This window comes from Malaclemys terrapin, chromosome 3 (assembly GCF_027887155.1).
Source record: "Malaclemys terrapin pileata isolate rMalTer1 chromosome 3, rMalTer1.hap1, whole genome shotgun sequence".
Lineage (NCBI taxonomy): Eukaryota > Metazoa > Chordata > Testudines > Emydidae > Malaclemys > Malaclemys terrapin.
This window is the reverse complement of record NC_071507.1, coordinates 5660669-5686223: the sequence shown is the minus strand read 5'-3', so window position 1 is coordinate 5686223 and position 25555 is coordinate 5660669. Positions and strand designations below refer to the sequence as shown.

The 25555-nt window shown below is 39.5% G+C and overlaps 1 protein-coding gene across 2 annotated transcripts in view; it reads right to left on the bottom strand.

The window, feature by feature from the left end:
- The window catches only part of RALGAPA2 (Ral GTPase activating protein catalytic subunit alpha 2), a 271768-nt gene that overhangs the window by 6433 nt on the left and 239780 nt on the right, over positions 1-25555 (bottom strand). Inside the window, exons 38-39 of one of the 2 annotated variants that reach the window (XM_054021952.1) lie at positions 18112-18233; positions 842-881 (exon numbers count right to left, since the gene is read on the bottom strand). In XM_054021952.1, the coding sequence (XP_053877927.1) occupies positions 877-881; positions 18112-18233 (127 nt within the window). In that variant the 3' untranslated portion in view covers positions 842-876. The remainder of the gene's footprint in view (positions 1-841; positions 882-18111; positions 18234-25555) is intronic. The other variant, XM_054021951.1, reaches the window with a different exon arrangement.

Sequence of the window (25555 nt, the reverse complement as noted above, 5' to 3'; positions counted from 1 at the left end):
TTGCCTAAGCCCAGCCTACCACTGAGCGTATCCAGCCAGCATGCTGCTGTCAGGCTGCTTCCTTCCATTCGATCAGTGCATTGGAAATTGCCCAGACAAACAAACAGAACCAAGGAGCCTGCAAAGGTCACACCTGGCGTGTGGCCGGCCGGCCTGCTCTCTGGGTCCTAAACCGCACCCCCAATCGCCAGGTTCAGGGCACTCTATGTTTCCCCTCTTTTGTTTTCTTTTCCTCCCCCAGCTGTTCCATTCAGAGGCCCAAGTTCAGCAATCTGCCCTCCCCAGAAAGGGAGGCCCTTATTAAGCTGAGCTAACTCAAAGGGCCAGCACAGCACGTGCCGCTCCTTATCGGCCCCATCTCAAGATCCTATTCCATGGTGCTTAGCCAACAAAAAAGTAAATGGACTTAACTCCCATTGGCTCCCCTGCAGCAATTCAAACAAAAGTGCAAAGCAACAAAGACATTTTCCACTATGGCAGGTGTTGGTGTCAGATTCCGCCTGCAGCAAACAGGAGCAGAAGAAAGAAAGAAAAAAAAGTATGTGCTTCTCAGACATGCAGGGGGATGCTAACAGGGCAGGCAGCCGGGCTCTGAGAGCTGCTACTCAGAGGTGGGCATAGTCAGGGTCGCTCTTTTCCAGCACAGAGCTTGGAACTCATGTTTTGGGGGGAAGAAAGAGAGACCCGGCCTGAAGATGAGGTGGGACTGCAGTGCGAGAGAGAGACCCCACAAACCAAGAGTTGTTTCAGCTTTATATTAGCAACAGAAGGAAGGAAGGAAGCTGGTTAGTATATCTAGCGTGATGCCAGTGCTGTAGCCTGCTCGAGATGTCACTCTTACCTTTCTCAATTACCGTAATGAGACCTTTACATATTTTAATCTAAAGGGAAAAAACACAAAATCATATAAATAAAGGAACAGCACACCTACTGCTCTGTTATGAGGCTCATAGACATTGCTTACACCATTTAGTTGTGCAAGAACACTAATTGTGCATCTTAAAGCTAACTAAACATTCAGAAAGTAACTAAGATATCATTCATAATGATAATGGAAAATAATGATATTCTTTAAAGTTCACATTAGTGCGGTTATCTCGCGAGGTGTAAGTGGGACGAGCAGACCCACACTTCTCTCCAATGTTGGCTGAAATGTGGAGAAAAAATTTGCGCACACAATTATTTCCACCCAACTTAAGGATATATTACATGCACATTACTATGAAATTATAGACATTCTAGTGCTCTATTATTGTCAGTCAGTTAGTGGCTGTATAATTTCCAACAGCTGTAAACTCTGAAGTTTCATGAAGATTTAAATAGCTTTTACTTGCTGGTCAAGTTAAAAATCAGCAAGTGAATATATAATGTTAAGCTCTTTGGACTACATTTTTATAATGTAGAAGCCCACTTGTGCATGCAAAAATGCATGTACAATTGTGTGCGTGGATGTGCATACAATTCGTACAACCACATACACAAGCAAGGTATTTGCATGAACAAATGATGATTCAGATTATTCTGTGATCATTTGCATATGCAAATACCTGATTTGTGTGCAAAATTATGATAGCTGTATTGTGCAATTGCACATGCTTTTTGTGCATGGATCTCGGGCTTTATATTTCTGTTGCATTACGTCTAAAAGGGGATGACAACGATCAGTTTGTAATAAAAAAGAAAATTATACTTTTAATGAATGGTTTGTGATCCATGGAAAATTAAAAAGTCAGTTTAAAATAATTCAAGTTTCTGATAGAGCACCCTTTAAACTGCATGTAGATTTTTTTTTTAATTCTTAAAAAATGAAAGATTTTTCTTCTCTGCTGATATTTATAAGGCTCATTCTATCTGGAGAGGGAGGGCAGTCCTGAAAGCAATACCAATAAATATGCCCTGTCCCATTCCTATCTATATGCCACCTGCTGCCTCAGTTTCAGATTTTCTGCTAACACCCTCTTGCATTTGCTGTGAAAGAACATACATGTGAGCTCTCCTAGTTCATGAGGGTGATTTCATCCTGCTAAAATAGGAGACAGGAAGTGCAACTGACCAACACTAGAACAGTGAAACTGATTGGAAGGGATGTTAAACGCACAAAATAAATAAACTGGAAAATATTGTTTTCTCTGCAATCTCTCTCCAGTCCAATAATTTTAGGTGTTATTGTAAAAACAGATGCATGTTATTCAGTAGAAAATGTGGTTTTCAAGTTGATAGCACCCTTTTAATAGTATCTTCAACAACTACATTTTAGATTAACATAGTGCATGTCATCTCAAAGAGTTTGATAAATGGTATACACACAAGAATTCAGTGCTGCCAACTGTCAAAATTTTTATCACAAGTCTTGCAATATTTGGTGTTTTTTCTGAAGGCCCCAACTCTTGGAGTCATGTTATTAGATGAGAATCTCATCTTTCATTTAAAAAAAGTTTCTAGCCCTCATTGATGCTAAGAAAACCTGGAAAATGTGAACCCTAAAGGCTCAAACACCAGAAAAACAAATGAAGAGAACCCCCACATTTTTTATTTTAAAAATATTCTGATTTTTAAGCAAATCTCAAGATTTTTTGAGGCCTTACTCATGATTTTTTAACATGGGATCAGGGGTGTTTGGCAAACCTGGAAATTGCTTTATCACTAATATCTCATGGGTGGGAGGGTAAAGGAAGCAGAAGATGGACAGCACAGTACAAAATGGGGAAGTTTTGACCAAGTTGACAAATCTCTCTTTTCGCAAGAAAAGCTTTCAGACTTGATCGGAGTGTAACTGATGCAGCAAGACCTGCCTGAGTCTGTGGAAAGCCTGAAACAACAGTTCAGATGTCTAAAGGGCTGTTAACTCTGACACCTGTTGCTCTGTGGGCAGCCCTGACAACACCCTCACAGCAGTTACTTGATCATAGCTCTGCTGAGGTGGTGTTGGCAAAGCAGTCTCTGCTTTGGTAGGTAGCGACTGAGTTCTCCCCACCTCTGGGATGGAACTCAACCTGCCAACACAGGGACAGTTGGTGAGAGAAGGGCCAGGGCTACCTGAAAAGAAGTGGTGGAGGGCTCCCCAACACATAGTTTATTGGATTGCTCCTGTCCCGTTCCAAGGAAGGCCAGAGCCCTGAAGGGGCCTCATTTAGGGAAGTGTCTAGGATCCTTGATTGTCTAAGTCTGGTTCTGCGAACTAGTAGTTCCAGGGTTGCAGTATTTTGCACCTGATGTTTAGGTATCTAAAGGTATGTCTATTCTGCAATTAAAAATCCATGGCTGGCCTATGCCAGCTGATTCAGGCTAAGGGGCTGTTTAACTGTGTGTAGATGTTTGGGCTCAGGTTGGAGCTCAGGCTCTATGACCCTGTGAGGTGGGAGGGTCCCAGACCTCAGGCTGCAGCCTGAGCCTAAATGTCTACACCGCAATTAAACAGCCCTGTAGACCTGAGCCAGCCGTGGGGTGTCTAACTGCAGTGTAGACATATCCTTAGGGTATGTCTTCACTACAAAAAAAGTGTGTGTTCTCAACTTGGGTTAAAATAACAGTGAAGACAAGGCAACTCTGCTTTCAACTTGGATTAGCAGCTCTAGTTCAACCCAGGCTCCCCTATAGGCTTTAACTCAAGCTGCTAACCCGAGTTAAAAACCCAGCTGCTGTGTCTTCACTGCTATTTTAACCCGAGTTAGCTAACCTGAGTTAAGAACTCGTTTTTTGGAATGAAGACATATCCCAAGTTATCTTTTTTTCATTTTATTACAACTTTATTCACATCAAACCAACAGAAAATGGTTAGCTGTCTGCCATTCTCAACAGACTCTTGAGTCTTGGTTCTGAAACTTTCATGTGAACTCTTCTTTCCTTCTCTTTTCCCACTTTGGTATAAGTGAGAGATTTTGGGGGTAAAAGGATTCTTCTTATACCAATAATACCAACATTATCATCTGTCCATTTACTGCATGAGTGTTTCTTTTGCCCAAGTAATTTTTAAATCAAACATGCTTGAAATAAAGCATGTCATTTTATAGAAGCAATGCCTGAATCAAAGAAAAAATATAGTAACCAAGGAAAGAATGCTCTAAGAATACAGATGGACTGCAACTTTGCCGCAAACCTCTTTCACTTGACTTGAAAATCTTAGTTTTAAAATATTAAATGCTAAAAGAATTGAAAATACATTCCCTTTAAAGACAAATGTTCTTGGGGAGAAAAGGCAGGTGTTTCCCAAAAGGGTTCGTCGCTGGGAAACTACAGGCATGTATGTTTGGTATGTTCTCTCTCTGTCCGTCCCTTGTCACAGCAACATCTGAGGGAGTTTGGTTCTGTGTGTGTTAAGTAAGAACAAAAAGATAGAGAACAACAACATCATCTCATCTGTAAATTCAACCTTAGGTCCCTTATTCCTGCCACTCCTCACGGTCGGCTCACTTTCCTTATAATTCATCATACTTATATGACTCCCATTACTGTAGTATCCACTTTTAATAATCACAACACTCCTGTGAAATAGGAAAATACAATTACCTCTATGTTAACACTGGGGGGGAGGAGGGGACGGAGGGGACTGAGGCACAGAGAGACTAAGTGACCCACCCAAGGTCACACAGGAAACCCATAGCGGAGCAGAGAACTGAACTGAGGTCTCTGAAGTCTGAGATCAGTACCCTGACCACTGGGCTAGCCTTCCTCATAAACTATTCTGTGGTGACGGTATTTCTTAGGTGGCTGCCTCAGTAGAGTGTTTCAGGCTAGGAACCATTATCTACCCAAATATCCCTGCCAGGAGATTAGAAGGTTGTCTTCCCTTCAAGTTTATAATGCAGCAACTTTAACTCAAAACAATTCAAGACTCATAAGAAATAACAGCTGCCATACTGGGTCAGACCATGATCTACCTTGCCCAGTATCCTAACCTGCCTTGTACCAAACCTTCAGGGGAGTATGCAAAACAGGGCAATTATGACGTGATCCACCTGTCTTTCACTCCTGGCTTCTGGTAGTCAGTTTTAAGTCGTTCTGAGTTTGCATTTCTGACCATCTTGGCTAATAGCCATTGATGGACCTATCCTCCATGAACTTATCCAGTTCCTTTTGAACCCAAGTTATACTTTTGGCATCACAACATGCCATAGCAATGAGTTCCACAGTTTAGTTGTGTATTTTGTGATAAAGTACTTGCTCTTGTTGTATTAAACCTGCTGCCTATAAATTTAAATCGAGCGCCCCTGGTTTTTGTATTGCATGAAATGGTAAATAACAGTTCTCTATTCACTTTTTCCACATCATTCATAATTTTATAGATCTCTATAATACCCATCCCCTTAGTTCCTTTTCTAAGCTGAATAGCCCTTACATACACCATATATTTCCAGAGCCTGCATCTTTTTTCCCTTCTGACCCTTTCAACATGTGGCATGAGAGGCACATCTTCTTTCAGATGTCTTGTGTCATGGCCCCCTCCCTGACGCACAACTCTGTTACACTTTTCAGGATCCTTTGATGTGCCTGACTTTTCAGACCTGACACCTCCCTCCCCCAAATGTACTGTCTTATGGTATCTCTAAAGAGGGAAATTTTAGTTTCTCCCTAATGTAAGGCATTAACCATTGTAATCACTATGCAGGAAAAACAGTTTAGGTTCCTATTTTTCAGAACATCTTTGGACTTGCCTACACAAACACTGAGTTTGCGGCAAGCTGGGGTGCAAATATACCCCACGCTAGCCTGCCAAGCACTAAGGGTGAGTATGGACCCTGCTGCCACACGCTAACCATTCCCTAGTGTGCTTTGATATACCCCACTTTGAAATGGGAGGAGATCAAAGCACACTAGGGAATGGTTAGTGCACAGCGGCAGGGTCCAAAGGGACATACCGCACGGCACGCTAGTGTAAGGCAGATTGACACCCCAACTGCCGTGTACTAAATGTTTTGTAGACAAGCCCCTTCATAAGTTGAAGTTTCTTTGTAGGAGTTTCTACGGTGTAATTGTTTCTGTGTTGACCCTCTCATCGAATTACCCAAAAAGGTATCCTTCGCTCCAAGGGCCTTCTGCTCTTTCTTCTGGCCTAATAACCATGATTTCACATGATGATTGTCCTTGCTGGACTGTTAACCTAATCCCAGCATACTGTCTATCTTGCATCTAAAGTTTAGAGAGACAAGGCTCAAAGAATTCTTATCTGTCTCAATATTAATTCTAATCAAATATGGATTATTCGCAGTTTAAATGTAATCGGTCACATATCTGAGGTAATTATTAAAATGCAGTTGTAAATGTGCCTTGCTTTAATTTCCCTTTGAGACTGGAATTATGCAAGAATTTAAAGATTTTTTATGATGATCAGATTTATCCAGTGATTCTAACTTTTAAAAATAAAATTGTTCTAAAGATTCTGACACTTCTGATTATAGAGCACGTTGGGACAATGGAACTGAGAGATCTGCTCTGTCTACAGGAGAAAGACTAGGGCCAGGTCTATACTACAGCCATTTGCAGTCATAGCTGTGATGGTGTGTGACTTAACTGACCTAGCTGTGCCAACAAAAGCCACTAGTATATAAATGGCCTAAGATATTTAAGGCCTATGAACTATTCCCTGGTACTCTGGAAAAGAACTAAAATCACTTATCTGAAACTATGCTAAGGAGTTCATTTTGAGAACTGGCCTTTTGTCGATAGATTCTAAGATTGATCAAAGCTGTATTGTTTATGAGGTAAGATTGCTTGGGTAACAAGAATACTGAAAATCTCTGGAAAAAAGACTGACATGGACCACTGCCTAAGAGTATAAATCAGGAATAACCCATAGTTGGGATCTGTATCGATACTGTCTTTCCTTTTCTTTGCCTCCCTTTATTTCCTTCTCTCAAGCCATCAGTCTAATGGATGTCATGTCCAATGAACCTGAGGCCATGATGTCCTGTAGGTTTCAGAATGGATCCTGCTACCGGGAAAAAGGAGAAAACTTACTCTAACAACAGGACTTTGCCTCCAATCCAGCCATCCAGATTGACCTAAAATGGCCCAGGGAGTCTGCCTGCCAGAGAAAAGCACAACTCCTACCTGAACTTGACAAGTCACTACTTATCTACTTCAGCTGGACCATAAAAAGGAGTACATATTTAAATGTTTTCCTTTTCCTTTCTCTGTTGTCCAAGTTTGGCTGGGGAAACTGATTGGCAAAACTAACATCAGAGTGTTTTGGCTGTAACTGGGAAAACATTTCCTTCATTTAAGGAAAAGATTGAGAAAGAAAAGCTGGGTTTGTAACATGCAATGCTTAAGTAAATAAAGACAGAAGGATTAACATCAGGGCAGTTATTAAAGGGTTTAAAGCCTTAGACTATGGGAAAAAACCCTAAACTATTCTACTATTATCCCATTATTTGTGTTACTGTAGTCATGGACCAAGACATCATTGTGCTAGGTGCTGTACAAACACTGAACAAAATGACAGTCCCTGCCCCAAGTAGCTTACAATCTAAGTATAAGATAAGAGACAACAGATGGATACAGACAGACAGGGGAGTACAAGTAAACAATGTGAGAATACTGGTCTGGACGGCGGTCAATGGTCTCTGCACATCAACAGCTTAACCATTGTCAAGTTTTTTGTAGGCTATCAGGGCAAAGGAGAGTGCTGAGGAAGGATCTGAAGGTGGATAATGAGGTAGCTTTGCAGATTTTTAGGGGAAGTGCCTTTGGGCAGCGTGGGAGAAAGCACAAAGGTGCTTGTTTGTCCACCTGTTAAATTTTCAAAGGAATCTGGCATCACGGGCCAATCAGAGGTGAGTATAAATAGTTTGATAGCAAATGAGAGATGATAGGTAGAGTGGGGATTGACTGTGAGGGGCCCTGACAGTGAAGACAAGTAGCGTATGTTCGATGTGATAGAGAAGAAGGAGCCAGTGGAGAGATGCAAAAAGAGTGGTGACAAGGTCAAAGTAATGGGCTAGGGAAATGATACTTGAAGCATCATTCTGATTAGCTATGGGAGGGGCAAGATTGCATTGGTCAAGGGAGGAAGCTATTGCAGTAATTGAGGTGCATGATGATGGGAACTGGGATGAGAGTTTTAGCTGTGTGAATACACAGGAAAGGCCGTAACTTAAAGATGTTATACAGAAAGAATTGGCATGAATTAGCTATAGCCTAGATATGAGTTCCTATCAGTTTTAGCACTGGCCCTGGGGTGTACAAAACAACATGTAATTAACCTATAAGCCATGACAGGTCTATGAAAGTCTTTGTTTTCAGGATATTACAGTCATGTCTATTGTTAAATAAACAGCCACAAAGAAACTCCCTAGTAACTCTGCTTAGTTCAATATACTGTACTTGTATACACGCATAGACACTGGTTACTGCAGTTATAATCACAGTGTAACTGGAAACTTTTAGCCTACATGTTCAATTCAGGATATTTTGAAGAAACCATCAATTTAACCGACAATTGTGGCTGCATTCACTCAGAAACAAACATGTTTTAAACACATTATGCTCAGAAATGCAGATCTACAGTAACAAGCTCCAGGAGTGTGGGAAAGGAAAACACTAGAATTCCATTTGCACAGTGTGTTAAGAATGTCATGTCTGGTGTAAGGTATTAAAGGATTTGGTTATACATGATCACTCATTTAAATCTTTATTTGGAGATCTCTCATTTGTAACTTTTTGCTCAAAATAATGATTAAACCACACATTCACTACATCATCTAACTTTTAGTTATATTTGGCGGTTCTTTTTTTAAAATAGTTGAATTTAAACTGAAAAGAATATACATGAAAATGCTGCATGTGATGTACTGTTCCCCATGCCAGAGCTATGACAGCTGTTACGCAGCACATTTCTTTGGGCCAGCAGAACACACGAAGCATATGGAGGATGTCAATGCAAAGGACAGCTTAGCCCTGACTCTGCTGGAGACTCAAATATGATAGGACTCAGCCTTTATTTTTAGGGTCGGATGCAAAGCTGACTGAAGTCAATGGAACTCTTTCCAGTGACTTCAATTGGCTTTGAATCAGACCACTGGTAAATGTCCAGATGTAAAACTACTCTACAATAAGGTTAAAGGTAATAATACCTAGCTTTTATACAAAGCGTTTCATCAGTAGATATCAAAGCGCTTCACAGTCTTTAAATGTATTTACCCTCAATGCCCCTGTGAGGTAGGACAGTGCTATTCTCCTCAATGTACAGAAGGGGATCTGAGCAACAGAGGGGCTAAGCGACTTGCCAAGGCCACATAGGAAGTCTGTGGCAGAATAGGAAACTGAACAGGGGTCTAGACTAGTGCCCTAACCTCTGTGCCATCTGTGGTTCAGAAAAAGACAATCCCCTGACACTAAGAGGCACTTGAAATATTTCCCTGGGATGTAAACTTATCCTGAGAGAAGCTAATCACCCATGACTCCCACTGAAGGCAATGGGTGCTCAACACCCCTCAGTATCAGGCCCTTTGTTCTATTAGAGAATTTCGAACCAAAAGCAATGGTCTACAATACAGACATAAGTAAAGCAGTGTGGGCTCTGATTAGCCTGAGGCCACTTCTGCAATTTCTTGCCAGCCAGCAAAAGCTCCACAAACCTCTTAAGCTTCACAGCCAGAGGAGCTGCAATCTGTCTCAAAGAAGTATGTCCCTCTTGAATGAGGCCATATAATGCTGGAGATAACCTTAAAATGCCAGCCAACCCTGCCTCCTTCTCGGGTGGAGTTGGTGAATGGGAATGACACCATCACACAGGGGGCTGGCTCATAATTGGCTGGCTGACAGACATTTGTCAGCCAGGGAAGAAATTTTAAAGGGGCCATACTGCCTGGAGCGCTCTTGCTGGCTGACAGGTCAAGCAGCTGGAGCTGTCAGCTCGAAAGAAGAGAGAGGCCCATCAAGTTAATATTTTTTCCTCTACCAACTCATTGCTAGGGAGGACGTTCCCCCCACCAATCCATTGTCTCTTCCAGAGATCATGGAGGGGAGAGTTGCCCCTGACCCAACCAACAATTTAAAGAAACAGGACCAGGCAGAGAGACTGATTGCCCTTCGCAGATCATAGCCACTAGCTCCACGCATAGTGGTTACAACAGTCCAGGCCGGGAGTAGCTCCTGTAGCCTAAGCAGCCCTAGGGGGACAGATACAAATTGTGAGCAATGGTATGCAACATGCAGGGAGAACTCCTGTCCTGATACCCAAAACAACTTCCAGCCACACTGTTTTTTCTTCCCTTTGTAGAGCAGGACGGTCTTTCCACATGGCAGTTCAATCCTGCTGCATAGCTACTGTATGCAACCTTCTTAGGCCTCCCAATTTTGCCTGACTAAATCTCTAAAAGAGAGGGGCCCAGATCCTCAGCTGGTGTGAATCAGCATGCCTTCAATGGAGCTCACCAACCTACATTGATTGACACCATCTCAGGATCTGGCTCTTGGTATTCACTACAGCTTTTTGTCACCGATTTAATAGAGCGTTCCTGACACACAACTTACACATTTTACTTCTTAACTCCAGTATTTCTTTTTCCTGAAAAATATGCAAATCATCTGCCAACATACACAATATTAAATAATTTTAAAAATGTTAAGTGTCTGATCAACGTACAAAAATCAGGAGAACAGCGAGTTTAGCATGTGTCTTCTTCCCATATTCCACTGCACATAGCTAGTGGAGGAGTCTGAGAATTCTGAGACTAGTCATACCCATTAGCAGATCACTGAATTAAGGAGGGTATGGCAGCCTGAAAGAAGAAATTTCTTTACTGGAAAAGGAGAAATAACTTTGGCTGTAATTTTCAGTGTTGTCCTTCTGACCATGGCAGACATTTGTGTTTGAATGAGATTTCTTCATTACTGCCAAGCTGTTACATGCTTCTTCAGTGAAGTTACAATTTTGCTTATGTTATCAGTTTGTTGCCACGGAAATGATTCTCATCTCACAAATTCACAGATCCAGAAGATGGACCAGAATTTCTGTGTTATGTTGTCTGAACACTGATTCTAAATTTACTATAATGAGCCATACAAAATTATGGAAAATGTGAAATGGATTTATGTTTCAGTCAGATCTCAGATTTCCCCAAGATGAAAGGGTAAATTTTGCTCCTCCCTGTAAAATGGATTTTCTATGGGGGACTCCAACAATCTGAAAACTACAGAATTTTTTCTCCTTTGTTAAATCAGTTAGCTCCACCTATCAGCTGACAGAAACTTTGGCACCTCTTCATCCTCAGGTACCAAAGCACACTCTCTGGCCAGTTGATAGCTTCCCTAGATGGAAAGAACAAAATATCCCTCTCTGCTCAGGGGGCTTTAACAACTGGAATGCTGGGCCTTGCCTGGCAAAACCCAAACCCAGACTGGGAGGACTTATCTTGGGAATTTTCCAGAGGTTCCTTGGACTAAAGCACTCAGGATCACAGGCCCAAAAGCTGCATCAGTGGGAGCTTTGATGCAGATGATAATGGCATGGATGGAACGCCAAGGGTCCATTTGACAGGTTTCCTGTACTGACGCAGATTCTCTCTCTGCCTAGGAGGAGACTACGTTTCAGAGGAAGAAGCTTTAATGCCTATGGAATAGGGAGACTGCTATGTATGCTTCCTTAATACATACACAAACCCATTTAACAATGACTGAATCTGAATGGGAATTATCTGCCTCTTTTGTGGGGAAGGAAACTGAAGAACCCCTAAATTCCCTGTAGGTAAAACTTCAAGGCCCCACCACCACCTACAGAATGCCAAGCCCTTTCCCTACACCGAGTCATCTGAGGACAAAATGGTAGGAAAATCCATGTCAAGATCCCTATGGAGCTCAGAATTAATCTTGTGACTAGATCTGGGAAGCAGATGAAGGGTTACTTTATGGGATACCTGAAAGAGGAACTGGCATTGCAGGAGAGGGCTGCCAGCTCACCCACTCTCCACGGGGAGGAAATGGCTAACAGGAAGGTCACTTTTAGTGAGCCAAAATAAGGGTCCCAATCCCAACACCATACGCTTGAAGGGAGAGGTATGGAGCCACAATGGAACTGGCAGCAATGGAGATAGTTACTAAATTATGGTTTCTAGTTATTGAATTCGAATTTGGAGACAAAAGGGTCCTTCAGGCTTGCAGTACCTTACATAGTGAGAGCTGATGACTGTACTGAGGATGTAACTGTATGGTCTATACAGGGCAGAGTACCCCAGAAGATGACACACCTTTTTGGTTATCTATAAAAGTTATGCATAGCCTTAGGTAAGGCGGGCTTCACATCAGGTTTCTTACAGGACTCAGCGATTAACTCTTAAATATTTAAGTGAATTTGGGAAACTCTGTCTTGGCTTAGACAGTAACTTTCTCTTATCTATTATCAAGGCTTCAAGAATCTATCCTGAGGGTCTTGTGATTCTCCCTCCTATCACTGACCTCCTGGCACCTAACAATTTTTAGAATGCAAAGTCATACTGAGTTCAATCAGACTTTGCAACAGACTCCGTATTAATCATAATCTGTTACGTTTCCTCTACATTTGGAGATAAAAATTGTCTTTGAAATGGAAGAACTGCTAGTACAGGAGCGATCCAGGCACAATTCAGGCACAGGCTGTATATGATTCTTCAGCTACAGCACTCCAGGCCAGTCATGCAACACCCCGGAGGCAATTCTAGTTTTGCATCTTTCCTGATCAGAAAATGTCAAACTGCCGCATGGACCTATCTCCACTGCAGAACAGGAAGTCACCATCATCCCGGGAGGGTCCCAGAGCCCAGGAATCAGCCTGAACCCAAAAGTCTACACTGCAATTTTACAGCAGCCTGAGTGCCGCGAGCCTGAATAACCTGACCCAGGCCAGCTGTGGGTGTTTAACTGCAGTGTAGCCATACCAACGTGTTCACAATGAACAGCGAGGAGTACAAAGAAAATCAAAACTAGAAAAAGTGTCTTTTGAAATAACATGGCTGCACTGAATGTTTCTTTCCCTTTAAATATCAAAAGGGATCAATGAAAGCTAAACACACAGCAAAAGGTATTTTAAAAAATAGTAAATATGTCTTGGGCAGGGAAAACATTTTTATTATACATTCTAGAAATAAAAGAAAGGTTAATCCTTTTCTATCTTTTTTTAAACAAAAGCAAAACAAACAAAACAAAAAATGGAGCAACGAGGCTGCCAAGTTTCAATCCTATGTAAATGAGCATGCAAGAGTTCCACAGCCTGAAAAACCTGGGAATGCTGGAAATGGCTACAGTTCCTTAACTGGGCAATGCTACAATACTCATTAAAGAATCCCTTTATCAACATATATTATTGGGTGCCACAGTTTTCCTATATAGTTTTCCTGTTAGCCCCGTGACAATAAATAAAGACTGCCTAAAAAAAAAGTGCAATCTGAGATTCATTTGTCTTTCTTTTCATTCTGCAAGGGCCATCGGCGACTAAAAAGTAAAGATTTACACTATTTATATGCTTTCTGATAATGTCAAGCATTATGCTTTATTTTCCAAATCATTAGCATGCACAAGAATGACCTCATGGTGAACAGATGCACTTGGATATGGCAGTGATTAGATCAGTCCTCTCAGCAGTCAAGTGTGCCCATTCCAATTAACCCTTTGAAGAATCAACTGCAAGTCTGCAATATTAAAAGAATGCTTGCAGATACAATTTCTGGATTCTCATGTCAGTAGAAAGCTACCATGATGAGTATCCAAATATGCAGCACACAGCTCTTTCTTTAGGAACTGTTATTTAAAGTCTGAATATTGATTCCCTTTTCTAGAACTTTAAAATGTTTACATCTCTTAGCAGTTAAAACCACTGTCGGGCTTCTAATCTTATACTGCTACTCTATTTGTTTCATCAATAAGGGCAATTAGACTTGGAAACTTATTTTATGCACCTGTTAGTACATATGTATTGGCCATTTAGGATTGCTTTTTTGAAAGGATGCACCATCAAGTTGCACTTTCTGAAGTTTGTGTGGAGTACCAGTATTTTGTCCAACAAAGTTGTTTTTGTTTTTTTGGCCAGAGAAGGCAGGAGGAAGAAGAGGAAAGGATTGTAGCTAAGAACACCCTTTAAAGTGGGAAAATCTGCAGAGGGACAGGATGAGAATAATTAAATACTGTAGGACAACTAAGGACCTCTTGGGTTGACTCTTATACTCAGCCTAATTAAAATAAGGCATGTAACGTACCAGTTTAGCAACGAAGGACCTTATTCTGATCTTTTGATCCTAAATCTGCACTTCCCATAAATGAGTTATGGGGTGTTCATTCTGCCTAGTATTCAGTATTTTCAGTGTCTAAGATGCATGGAGATCTAACACTACATATAAAGAGTTAAAGGCCCTGGTCCTACAAATATTTACACAAATCAGTTGGACTACTCCCATGCATAAAGGTAAGCACCTGCATAAACGCTGCAGAATGGGAGCCTAAAGTCAGTGCACACTTTATAATCCATGTCACATGCGAGTCTGGGGGCAACATCCATTCTGCAGCACCTTGCTATTTGCTAGTAGTCTGAGGTTGTGCAACAGGGCATAAAAGCCCCCAAAAGGTAATTAATAATATCATACAAATTGCATATGTTAATGGCTATATTTTCACTGCACTAATTTATAGTATATCGCAGGATGCTTTTTGAATCTTATGTTTCATTAACTGCTTAAAACATCCTAGATAAAATAAAACTGTACTACTCATTGATCCCTGGGATTGTCTATCTGTATATATAGTGATCTTGGATTATGATGAGGTGATGTTGAGGATTGGATGGGGGGAAGAATGGGCCCTAAATTCACCATGAAAGCTTAAGCTGTTCAGGATCAATTTTTCCAGTTGGCTTGCTGCTTGGAAGAGGATAAAAACACAGATAGATGGGCCTGCCTTGGGCAGTTCCACTTTTCTTTGCAGGTTTCATTTCTCTGTTTTGGGATGGGCATTCCCCTCAGAGTAACCTGAGATCTTATCAACATGTGTCAAATTTCTTAAATGGAAGAATACCACTTCCACACAAATTGCACAGCCAACCTGTGCTACATACACATGTCAATAAGGCAAAATTCTGAACTGCATGAGACATGATGGATGGGAGGATGTGTATCTACAAATACAGCACTGGTAATACTTACTAGCTGAAATTATCACAACTTGTGTTTGCTTGCACTTCAAACTTGCTCTGGGAATAGTTCACATCAAAATAAACCCACTCCCCTTTCCCGGACATTGATGTGAATAAATAAATGGATGTGAACTAATTAAAATTAATTTAATAATAGCTTGATTTTTATTTTAAGGGAATGGCATTATCATCTCACGAAGGATCAAAATATTCCACACCTGCCCATAGAGATACAAATACACACTGTCCTGATTCATGGTTTTATATATTGAGTTGGTAATGGAAGATCTACTGCAAAGTACTAACCTAAAATGTGGTGATAATGGAAATATTAGATGAATCCAGATGTCCCTGATCTCCCAGGTGGATGGGTGTGGGCAGACCACAGTGCCCATGCGGAACTCCACTGACTGCAGTGCGGCTCTGTTGGACCTTTTTGCAGAATCAGGGCCTATAAGCCCTGGGACTATTCAGCATTAACAATGATTGGGGAATTCCATGAGTTCTATCTGGTTTCAATATTGACTTCGAGCCTAAGAGTGCACAATCCTGAAATCTAATTATAATAGGACTCATAGTAATCCTGACACTAAACAATTTAGCAACTAAACAGTAAAAGGTAAAAGTATGGATAGATTTTCTTTTAATCCTGGAATAGGGAAATTCCTGAGTTACGGATTTACATGTCTTTGTAAAGGCTAATATGACAAGTAATTTTCATGATTTAGGAAGTTGTCTAATCTAGAAAATTCTGTTTTAAAAATATTAAATAAATTATTCTCTTCTAATAGCTTGAAACCTTACGATATAGAATTTTCTAAAGCCCATAAATGAAATGATTTTCTCAAGTATATAGTTTGTTGTGTTGTTCTTCCAACATTCTCTAATTACAACAGATCTTTTAAATCAGGTATTAACTGTCTTGTAACACTGAGTAGACTAGAGGTTTGCTCAATCAGAACAACTTGAAACCTTGGAGGGGAATAAGGGAGACTGGCAGGGGATGCTTATAAATTCAAGCCTGGATCGGAATTTTGTGCCTCTGACTATAGCTGGGAAAACTGAAATCCCAGCTCTGAACAGCCCTGAACTTTGGAGACTCGAGTTTTGGTATCTGACTCATGCCTGGCCCTAGTATTATAACAGGCCGAACTAAAAATATGATTTCAAACACCCCCAAACTTTGGAAGGCTGAAAATCAGGATCTGAATTTTGTGACAAGTTCTGATTAAGAAAAATTAAATCACATAAAAAATTATTCTAGTACTTAATGATTATTTAACAATTCTTCTGAACAATTTAAATAAATGTTAAGTATTTTTTGCATATAACAGATATTATAGAATTTAGAATGTTATTCCATAGTAATGTCTTTTCTAATTATGTTTAATTTGATCAGAATAAGATGACCAAATAACATATGCAAATGTGGTGGAACAGAAGTATGGAAGATTGATGAAGACAATAAAATATGCTTAAAGTATTTTAAAATTCTGCCAAGATGCCTATATTTTTATTTGCTGATACCTACACAGATAAATGACTCAAAGTTTCTAACAAAACTGGGTATGAAATCTACATTTCTATTGAAATTGATAATTTTTTTGTCTCCGAGTTTTGGCAGGGCATATAAAAGAATTTAATTCACAGCTGTTCTACTTTTTTAATGTAGAAAACATTAATCAAAGCTTTAAGTTATAAGCTTTTCTAATGTTGTTTAGTATTCCAGTTCAACAAAGATCAATAGAGGCCATCCCTGTGTTTCTTGACGCCTCTCCAGGAAGCAGAGGCGCGATTATGTAAATAGCACTGGTTCCCCTTTACTTCTGCCAGCTTGCTTATCTCCAAAGCCTTCTGCCTGCTGCTACTGGCGACCAATACAAGTACATGCATATACCTCTTATCTCCTAACAAAGCTCTGAAAGCTCAAGGATTGGAGCCAGTAATGTTAAACAATGATGCATGGCTGATTTTATTTGTAAGTGATTTATTTCAGTAAATTTAATTTCTTCCTTCAATTTTTCAGTTTAGATGGAAGATATTTGTTAACAAGTCAGAATATAGGGAATAAAGCAGATGTGTTGAAACATTTATACAGGGTTGAAATAATCTATTTAACAATCCAAAAGAGTATCATGAAATAATTAGAAAGTGTACACCCAATCGGTGCAAAGAAGGGATTAAGGAATTCATCAGGCACTGACTGTATACTTTTCCACAAGAGAGGAAAATTAATCCTTAGGGTGCTAGAAACCTACTCTTCAGAATTAATGTTTCCTTTTAAACCAATTTATCAAGGATAATTAAAATGACAAAGTAGCAACTGGTATCTTACTGACCTTAGAAGTTAACTTAAAATCTTGTTATGACATAAAGAATACATTCACTGAGTTTTACATAGATTTCCATCTTTCAACAAGATTGATGAAATAATTGTTGAAATAGAGTTTAAAAATGAGATTCCAATCCAGGCATTGGTAGGAAGTTTGAAATTTGTCCACACATATATCAAATATTAAAAGGAAAATGTTAGCATACTGTATTACTGTTATAATATTCTAACCGAACACTATCCTTACATTTCTTCTGCATTAATCCCTGACCCTGGTATCTCAGCAGCATAATCCCCATTTAGCATTAGTAGCAACGGCTTCTACTGTGAGGAACTATTTTTCGATAAGTAAGCACTGATTCAGGCATAGCTTTTGAACAACATATTCCCAGCTCAGCAAGAAACCCACACTCCTGAATGAACCAGAGCACATTACTGAGAGAAAGTTCATTAACCTTGCTAGATTCGGGGGTTAACAGGATAGCTGAAGAAAGGAACTGAGTGAATAGCTCTGATGCAAAACAAATTAAAATGAATGTCATCATTCCTTTTGATATTCATTAGTTGATTCAGAGGGAGAATGCTCTTCTTAAATTTGCAAGCATTTATCTACGAAAAACAGGTGTACATCTGCTGCTCAAGTGCTTCTTAGTGCTAAACAGAAGAATAACGTACAGAGACTCACCAGTTCCACTGAGAGAGTAGCTAGGAGAGGGAGAAAAGACCTGAGCTGCAAAATCCTCAAATGTCATTACTTCTTTGTGATTCTGGATTATTGCTTCAAGATATAGAGCTCTTTCCTCATAACTGCAATAATCAGGTTAAGGAAATTCACATGCAAAATTAAATGCTGTTACACAATGTCCTAGAATGCTAACAGTTCAATCCATACAAATACATGTAGAGAACTACATCATTGGTGTGAAAAATATGCCTTTCAAAATTTCTTTAAAATATTTAAGATTTCTAAACATAAGCACTGAACTGTACTTTTTGAAATTATTTATCATATCAATAATTTTTTTTAGCTTCAACACAAATATCGTTCTTGAAAAAGGCATGGTTTAGTGACTGAATCCAAGGGATCTCTGAAGTTAGTGGGGATGAAAACAAAGACCCTAGAAGTATATTCCTGGGAAATAAAAACGTTACATTTTTAATGTGAAAAACAATAATGACAACAGAAATGTAGTGCATGTTTAGCATGCTCCTGATGGATAATATTTGCATTACAATTATTCTTTTCATCCTACCAAAAATAATTGAATTGGGAGTACAGGTTATAGGGAAAGGAAAAGAATAGATGCAACTGATCATTGTGCTACTTAAAAGAAGGAAGTATATAAGATTCCTCAGCGTGTAAAGTTTACGTTAAAGTTATACTGTAGAAGGTATCATCGGATGTACCAATAAATTATACGTATTAATAAAATAAGACCTTGCATGCAATACAGTCTACATAATACAGACAACAAAGCTAAACCAAGGTTATTGCCTTTTAATTAAAACTCGGCAACCTGGAACACGCAGCATTCAAATGTGTCATCAAAAACCAGTCACCAATAAAACTTACAAGCGTAACAAGCTGAAGCAACTTTCCAGCTGTCTTAATAGGACCCCTGCTTGCGGCAGCTTTCCACAGTGGAGAAAGCAAATCTTTTCCTTTTGTGAGCAGCTTCTGTTTTCTCAGAAGGTGAATCATGCATTTCCAATAACAGGATAACGTCTGAAACAAATCTACAATGGACTGAAGAATCTCACATATGACTTTATGAATTAACACTTGAAGAAGCCAGTATGACATCTCATTCCCCATTTCCTCATTAAAAAAAAGAGTTTTCAGATCTTCATTGCGTTTTTGTCATGTGGAAAAGCATGCTAATTCTACGAGATTGCATTAAGTAGGAGAAAGTGCCAATTCATAATTACCAAATTATGAGACGATGAAATAACACCAGTGACTCAATATAACGTAGGTGATTGGATTTTTTTAATTGAAAAGCCTACGTTACTCATTAGAATTATTCCAAGGTGCACATTTGTAGTTTCTGCTACATTAATATGATACTTTAGAAATGAGTGAACATTCTTTTCAATTCAGGGTAAAATAATGGAGCATTAGATTTCTAGTGCTCTATCTCAGTGGGGATAATCAATGTGTTTATGTCTTAATCATATGCAAGTTACTGTAGTCACTAAGGTTAAATGACATTTTAGAAAGATTTTCATGCTAATAGAGACAGATACACATATGATAAATCCTTCTATAAACTCCCTTTGGGAAACTGAAGAAAGAAAATTAATACTTAGCATTTCAGAGATTGCACCTGCTGACAATTTTATTTACTTATTTTCTTTTAAAGCCCAGCAGAATACATTCCTGATAGCACAAGTATTAGGCTGAGTGTATTTGGGGCTGCTTCACTATTATAGGCTGAACTCCTGATGACTCTTGTTAATGAATAGGCTGCCAAACTTCCTAAGAGAGGAGGCACACGCCTAGACCCTATTCTAAAGGGACTGACTGATGCCATTCACATCTCATTATGAACATGCTTATTCTGCACAGCACTTGGCTGTTGCCAAGGCTCTGTATTCCATACTGCCACAGCAAGCCGCTGGTCCTGTTAACAGCAGGATGTTAGGCCTGAGTGGCCGTCTGGCGAACAGGCACTCTGACACTAAGCTGGCACGTGCTGGCGCAGCAGGAGCAGACCAAGGCGTGACAAATTACTGAAAGAGCTAAGCTAAACTTATGGCTGACAACCACCTGAGCCTTAGGACCTCTATGGGCCTGCCATCAACTCTCAATTCATTGCTCACCCTTTTAGTCTGCAGCATGCTTGTGGGCCAAGTTTAAACAAGGCAGATACACTATAAAGGCTTTTCATGCTATGCCTAATAATACCCTGCTGTTTAATGAAAGGCCTTGCACGTCTAACACATAAGCATACAATGCAATAAACCATTGCTAACAAAACAGAAGTTCCTATGTATTTTGCTAAATATTGCATGGAAAGATAGCAAGATGGGGCCCTTCCTATGTTAATTCATAATAAAATGAATTATGAATATTCTTATTTAGGAGGCTGAAGATGTCCCTAATATAGAAAAAGGCAGAGGGACTATGTCCTTTATCTTACAGTAACAACATAAAAAAAAAATACATGTAGGCAGGCTAAGCAAACATCCAGAGATCTACAAAGATTTAACATGCTTGAAAGGCATAAAAGGAAGTTTTCATTTCAAAAAACCAAAACCAAACAATTTGCACTTGAATTTCTTGTGTGTGAAAGATTAAAAGCACTACCTGTAGCTCAATCCATGCACAGCGTGGGCAGGTTTTGTGAAAGTTCCCCCACACAACTGTTCTCATGCATTTTATTCTTGAATGTAACATATTTTTTATTCCAGTTTAAGACTACCAAGAGGGCCAAGTTGCAGTTGTAGACAGAAATTCACTAGGGACTAGACAATGATCAAACTCATTTTCACTTGTAGCCTAAGCCAGGAAGTATTAAATGATTAAATATAAATGAACTAAATTCACTGTTACCTATTTTAAAAGTGCAAAAATATTTGTAAAGGCAGTCTGAGAACAAAAAATGGTTTTATCAAGGTCACTTAAAATGATATCTTAGATGGGAGGTAAAAGCCCTAATTATTTTAAGGGAGTCTATAGAAGGATTATAAATTATAGTATATAGTATGGTATAGTAATATATAGAGCCCTTTGACAATAATATATTTTTAAAATAAAGGTAATCCTAACAAATATATAAATGGGACATTTTCAAAGACATTTTCTCCAAATCTAAATATCTAAGCACATACGCTGGGAATTTCAAAAAGGACCTAATGGAATCAGGTGTCCAAATCCCATTGAATTTAACAACAAATAGCACGACTTCATTATGAATGCCTGTTAATCACTCAGGCCAGGTCTACACAAGGAGAGCTTTGCCAGGAGAGCTATATTGGTATACACTATACTGGCAAAGTGCTCCTACTGTGGACACAGATTGTACTGGCAAAACTACACAGATTGACTACATTTTTGCTGGCATAGCTTATTTCAGCCCTCCCCAGGAAAATAAGTCATGCTGGCAAAAGCACAGTTTTGCCACTATAACTGAGTCTACACTAGGGGGTTTTGCTGGCACAGCGTTGTCAGTCAGGGATCACACCTCCTCATACATCTGACTGGTAATGCTATGCAGCAAAAGTCCAAATGAGTATTTACCGAAGGAAAAAAGGAGAACGGAAGGACTTCCAGAGGATCATTTCAAGAACTTTTGTACTGCTACAGGTACTCTGGTGACTTACTACTGTTTAATTTATCAGCTGGAGTAAACTGTCATAGCTCCCTTGTCATAATCACATGCTTATCAGGATTGTTTCTGTTGGTAAAGGGAACAATGTCAGGTGGAGCTGGAGGGAAGGGGAGAGTAGCTAGAAGACATGCTCCCCTCTCTATCTGAAAGTCCCTCTGCAGATATGTTTTGGTTATGTGGGACTAGAAGGAGTGGAGACGTGGAACAGTCATTCAGAAAGCTGGCACAGAAAAAAAATCAACAGGTCTACTTCACTAATAATTAAAGATCAGTTCAGAATGGGATACAACATGATGAGAAAAAAAGAATACTCTGAGAATAATAGGAGCGATGAAAAGCAGACAACAGCTATATGAATATAAACTGCAGCAACCTGAGACCTGAAGACAGAAGGTATTCCAAGACATGATACAAGTGGCAAATAAAGGAATCTAGGGAGAGACTTGAGTATCACAGTGAAAAATGTGTTCACTTAACTCCACAGATTGGAAGGTTTACTATCTACTGTTAACACCTGCCTGCAGGAATGGGGAATATTATTAAAGCTTTCAGACTATTTCCTTTAGGAAATAGTTGATATCAACAGCAGCTCATATTTATATATAGTGTGTTTCACCCCAAATGATTTCAAAGTGCCTTATGAACTCATACACACACATTTTTATACAGATACTTTATATAAACACATACATTTTATTTACATATATTACACACACACACACACACACACTGTACACTCTTTGGAGGCAGGGACTGTATTTTTTGTTCTGTGTGTACAGTACCTAGCACAATGGCTCCTAGTCCATGACTAAGGTTACTAGGCAGCACGATAATACAAATAATAAATAGCTCTCTCTCTCACCCACACAAAATGAACATTAACTCCATACCTCAACTCTAGATTGAACTGCTGCAACAGACAGAAACAGACTCCCAGATAGACATTTCTAAATTTGGACATTTAAAAATCATGTCTTAACTTTCAGAAAGTCCTAAATGTTTGGTTTTAGTATTTGGATTAGGCTAGTTGTAGAGATCTTGGATGCAGACCCCACTCCAATATTATATATATATATAATGTGTATGCAAGAGCGGCACACAAAAATAACTGTAAAATAGAAACATATACAGTAGAAAGAGCCGTTATTTACCTTACGGTAAGTGTGGTTTTTCGAGATGTCTGCACATGTGGATCCCACTCATGGTGTATGGGCACCCCAGCACAGTAGCTTGGAATCGTTTCACCCATAGTGTTCTGTAGGGGGTCACACTTACACTCTTCATTTCCTTGTGCTCCCCTACCGAAGGTATAAAAAGCATGACATCCCCAAAATATATCAGACTCTGAGTTGTGGGGAAGAAGGGCAGGTTGTGGGATCCACATGTGCACAGTTACTCTAAGACAGTAACCATTCTTTCTTCTTTCTGAATGACACATGTGGGTCCCACTTATGGTAGTTAGCTAGCAGTGACCTTAAATAGAGGTTGGGGCTAGGAATTATTTGAAAAGAGATTGTTAAACTGCCTCTCCAAAATGGGTGTCTGATCTAGAAACATTCACTAAAAATAATGTTTTGTCAAAAGTACTAGTCAAAGTCCAGGTAGCTCCTCTGCAAATCTCCAATATTGGCACTCAACTTAGACATATAACAGATGGTTTTTCAGGTGATAAATCTAAGAACTGTCCCAGACTGAGGTGTCAACAGAGAAGGTTTTGGAACAAATTGATACCTTAAACAGTAATACGTCACCAGGACCAGATGGTATTCACCCAAGAATTCTGAAGAAAAACAAATAAGAAATTGCAGAACTACTAACTGTGGCATGTAACCTATTACTTAAATCATCTACCAGAAGGGTGGAGGATAGTTTATGTAACACTGACTTTTAAAAAAGGCTCCAGAGGTGATCCTGGCAATTACAGGACAGTGAGCCTAACTTCAGTACCAGGCAAATTGGTTGAAACAATAGTACAGAACAGAACTATCAGACACATAGATGTACGCAATATGTTGGGGAAGAATCAACATGGCTTTGGGAAAGGGAAATTAGAATTCTTGAGGGTGTCAGCAAAAATGTAGACAAGGGTGATCCAGTCGATATAGGGTACTTGGCCTTTAAGAAAGCCTTTGACAAGGTACTTCACCAAAAGCTCTTAAGCAAAGCAAGCACTCATGGGATAAGAGGGACGGTCCTCTCATGGATCTGTAACTGGTTAAAAGAAAGGAAATAAAGGATAGAAATAAATGGTCAGTTTTCACAATGGAAAGAGTTAAATAGTGGGATCTCCCAAGGATCTGCACTGGGACCTAAGCTGTTCAACATATTCATAAATGATGGAGAAAAGGGGGGGGGGGGGGTCAACAACGAGGTGGTAAAGTTTGCAGTTGACACAAAATTATTCAAGATAGTTAAATCCAAAGCTCACTGTGAAGTGTTACAAAAGGATCTGAAAAAAACTGGGTGGCTGGGCAACAAAATAGCAAATGAAATTCAATGCTGATAAGTGCAAAGTAATGCACACTGGAAAACATAACCCTAAGTGTATATAAAAAGCGATGGAATCTATATTAGCTGTTACCACTCAGGAAGGAGATCTTGATGTTATGGTGAATAGTTCTCTGAAAACATCTGCTCAATGTGCACCAGCAGTCAAAAATGTCAACAGAATGTTAGGCTAGATTATAAAACAGAAAATATCTTAATGCCACTATACAAATCCATGGTAGTCCCACACCCTGAATACTGCATGCAGTTCCAGTCACCACCTCTCAGAAAAGATGTATGAGAACTGGAAGAGGTACAGAAAAGGGCAACAAAAATGATTAGGGATATGGAACAGCTTCCTTATGAGCAGAGATTAAAAAAACAGATTGTTCATTTTAGAAAAGAGACAACAGAGGGGGGCTAAGATAGTGGAGAAAGTGAACAGGGAAATATTATTTACCCCTTCACATAACATAACAAATATTATTTACCCCTTCACAAGAACCAAGAACCATCCAATGAAATTAATAGGCAATGGGTTTTAAACAAACATAAGGAAGTACTTCTTCGCGTACCACAGAGTCAACCTGTGGAACTCATTGCCAAGGGATGTGAAGGCCAAAGGTATAACTGGGTTCAAAAAGTATTAGATAAGTTCACGAAGGATAGGTTCATCAATGGCAATTAGCCAAGATGGTCACGGATGCACCCATTCTTTCAGTGTCCCTGATCCTCTGACTGTCAGAAGCTGGAACTGGACAACAGGTAATGGATCACTTGATAAATTGCCCTGTTCTGTTTATTCCCTCTGAAGCATCTGGCACTGCTCACTATCAGAAGACAGGATACTAGGCTAGATGGACCTTTGGGCTGACTCATTTATCAATGCTACCTTCATTGAGAAAAGGTGAACTGGACAGCTTGGTAAGGTTTCAAAAAGGGGGTTCCATTAGAGGAGAAAGCACTAGATTTAAATCCCATGTTTGCATATTCTTTCTTACAGGAGGAAAAACTCAAATCAAGCCTCCCAGAAGTCTGCTCACTGATTGATGAGAGAAAACAGAACCTCCTTTTACAGGCAGATGAAATGCTGATATCACTTCCAAATGTACCTTAGTCAAAGCAACAGATAGACTCAGTACTTTAAATATAATGAATAATCCAAGATTATCGGAAAAAAGCACTGAGAAGAAATGTGACCCTTTGATACTGCCCATAATAAGAAATACTTCTACAGTAACTCCTCACTTAAAGTCGTCCCAGTTAATTGATCAGCAACGTAATAACATTAAGGAACATGCTCATTTA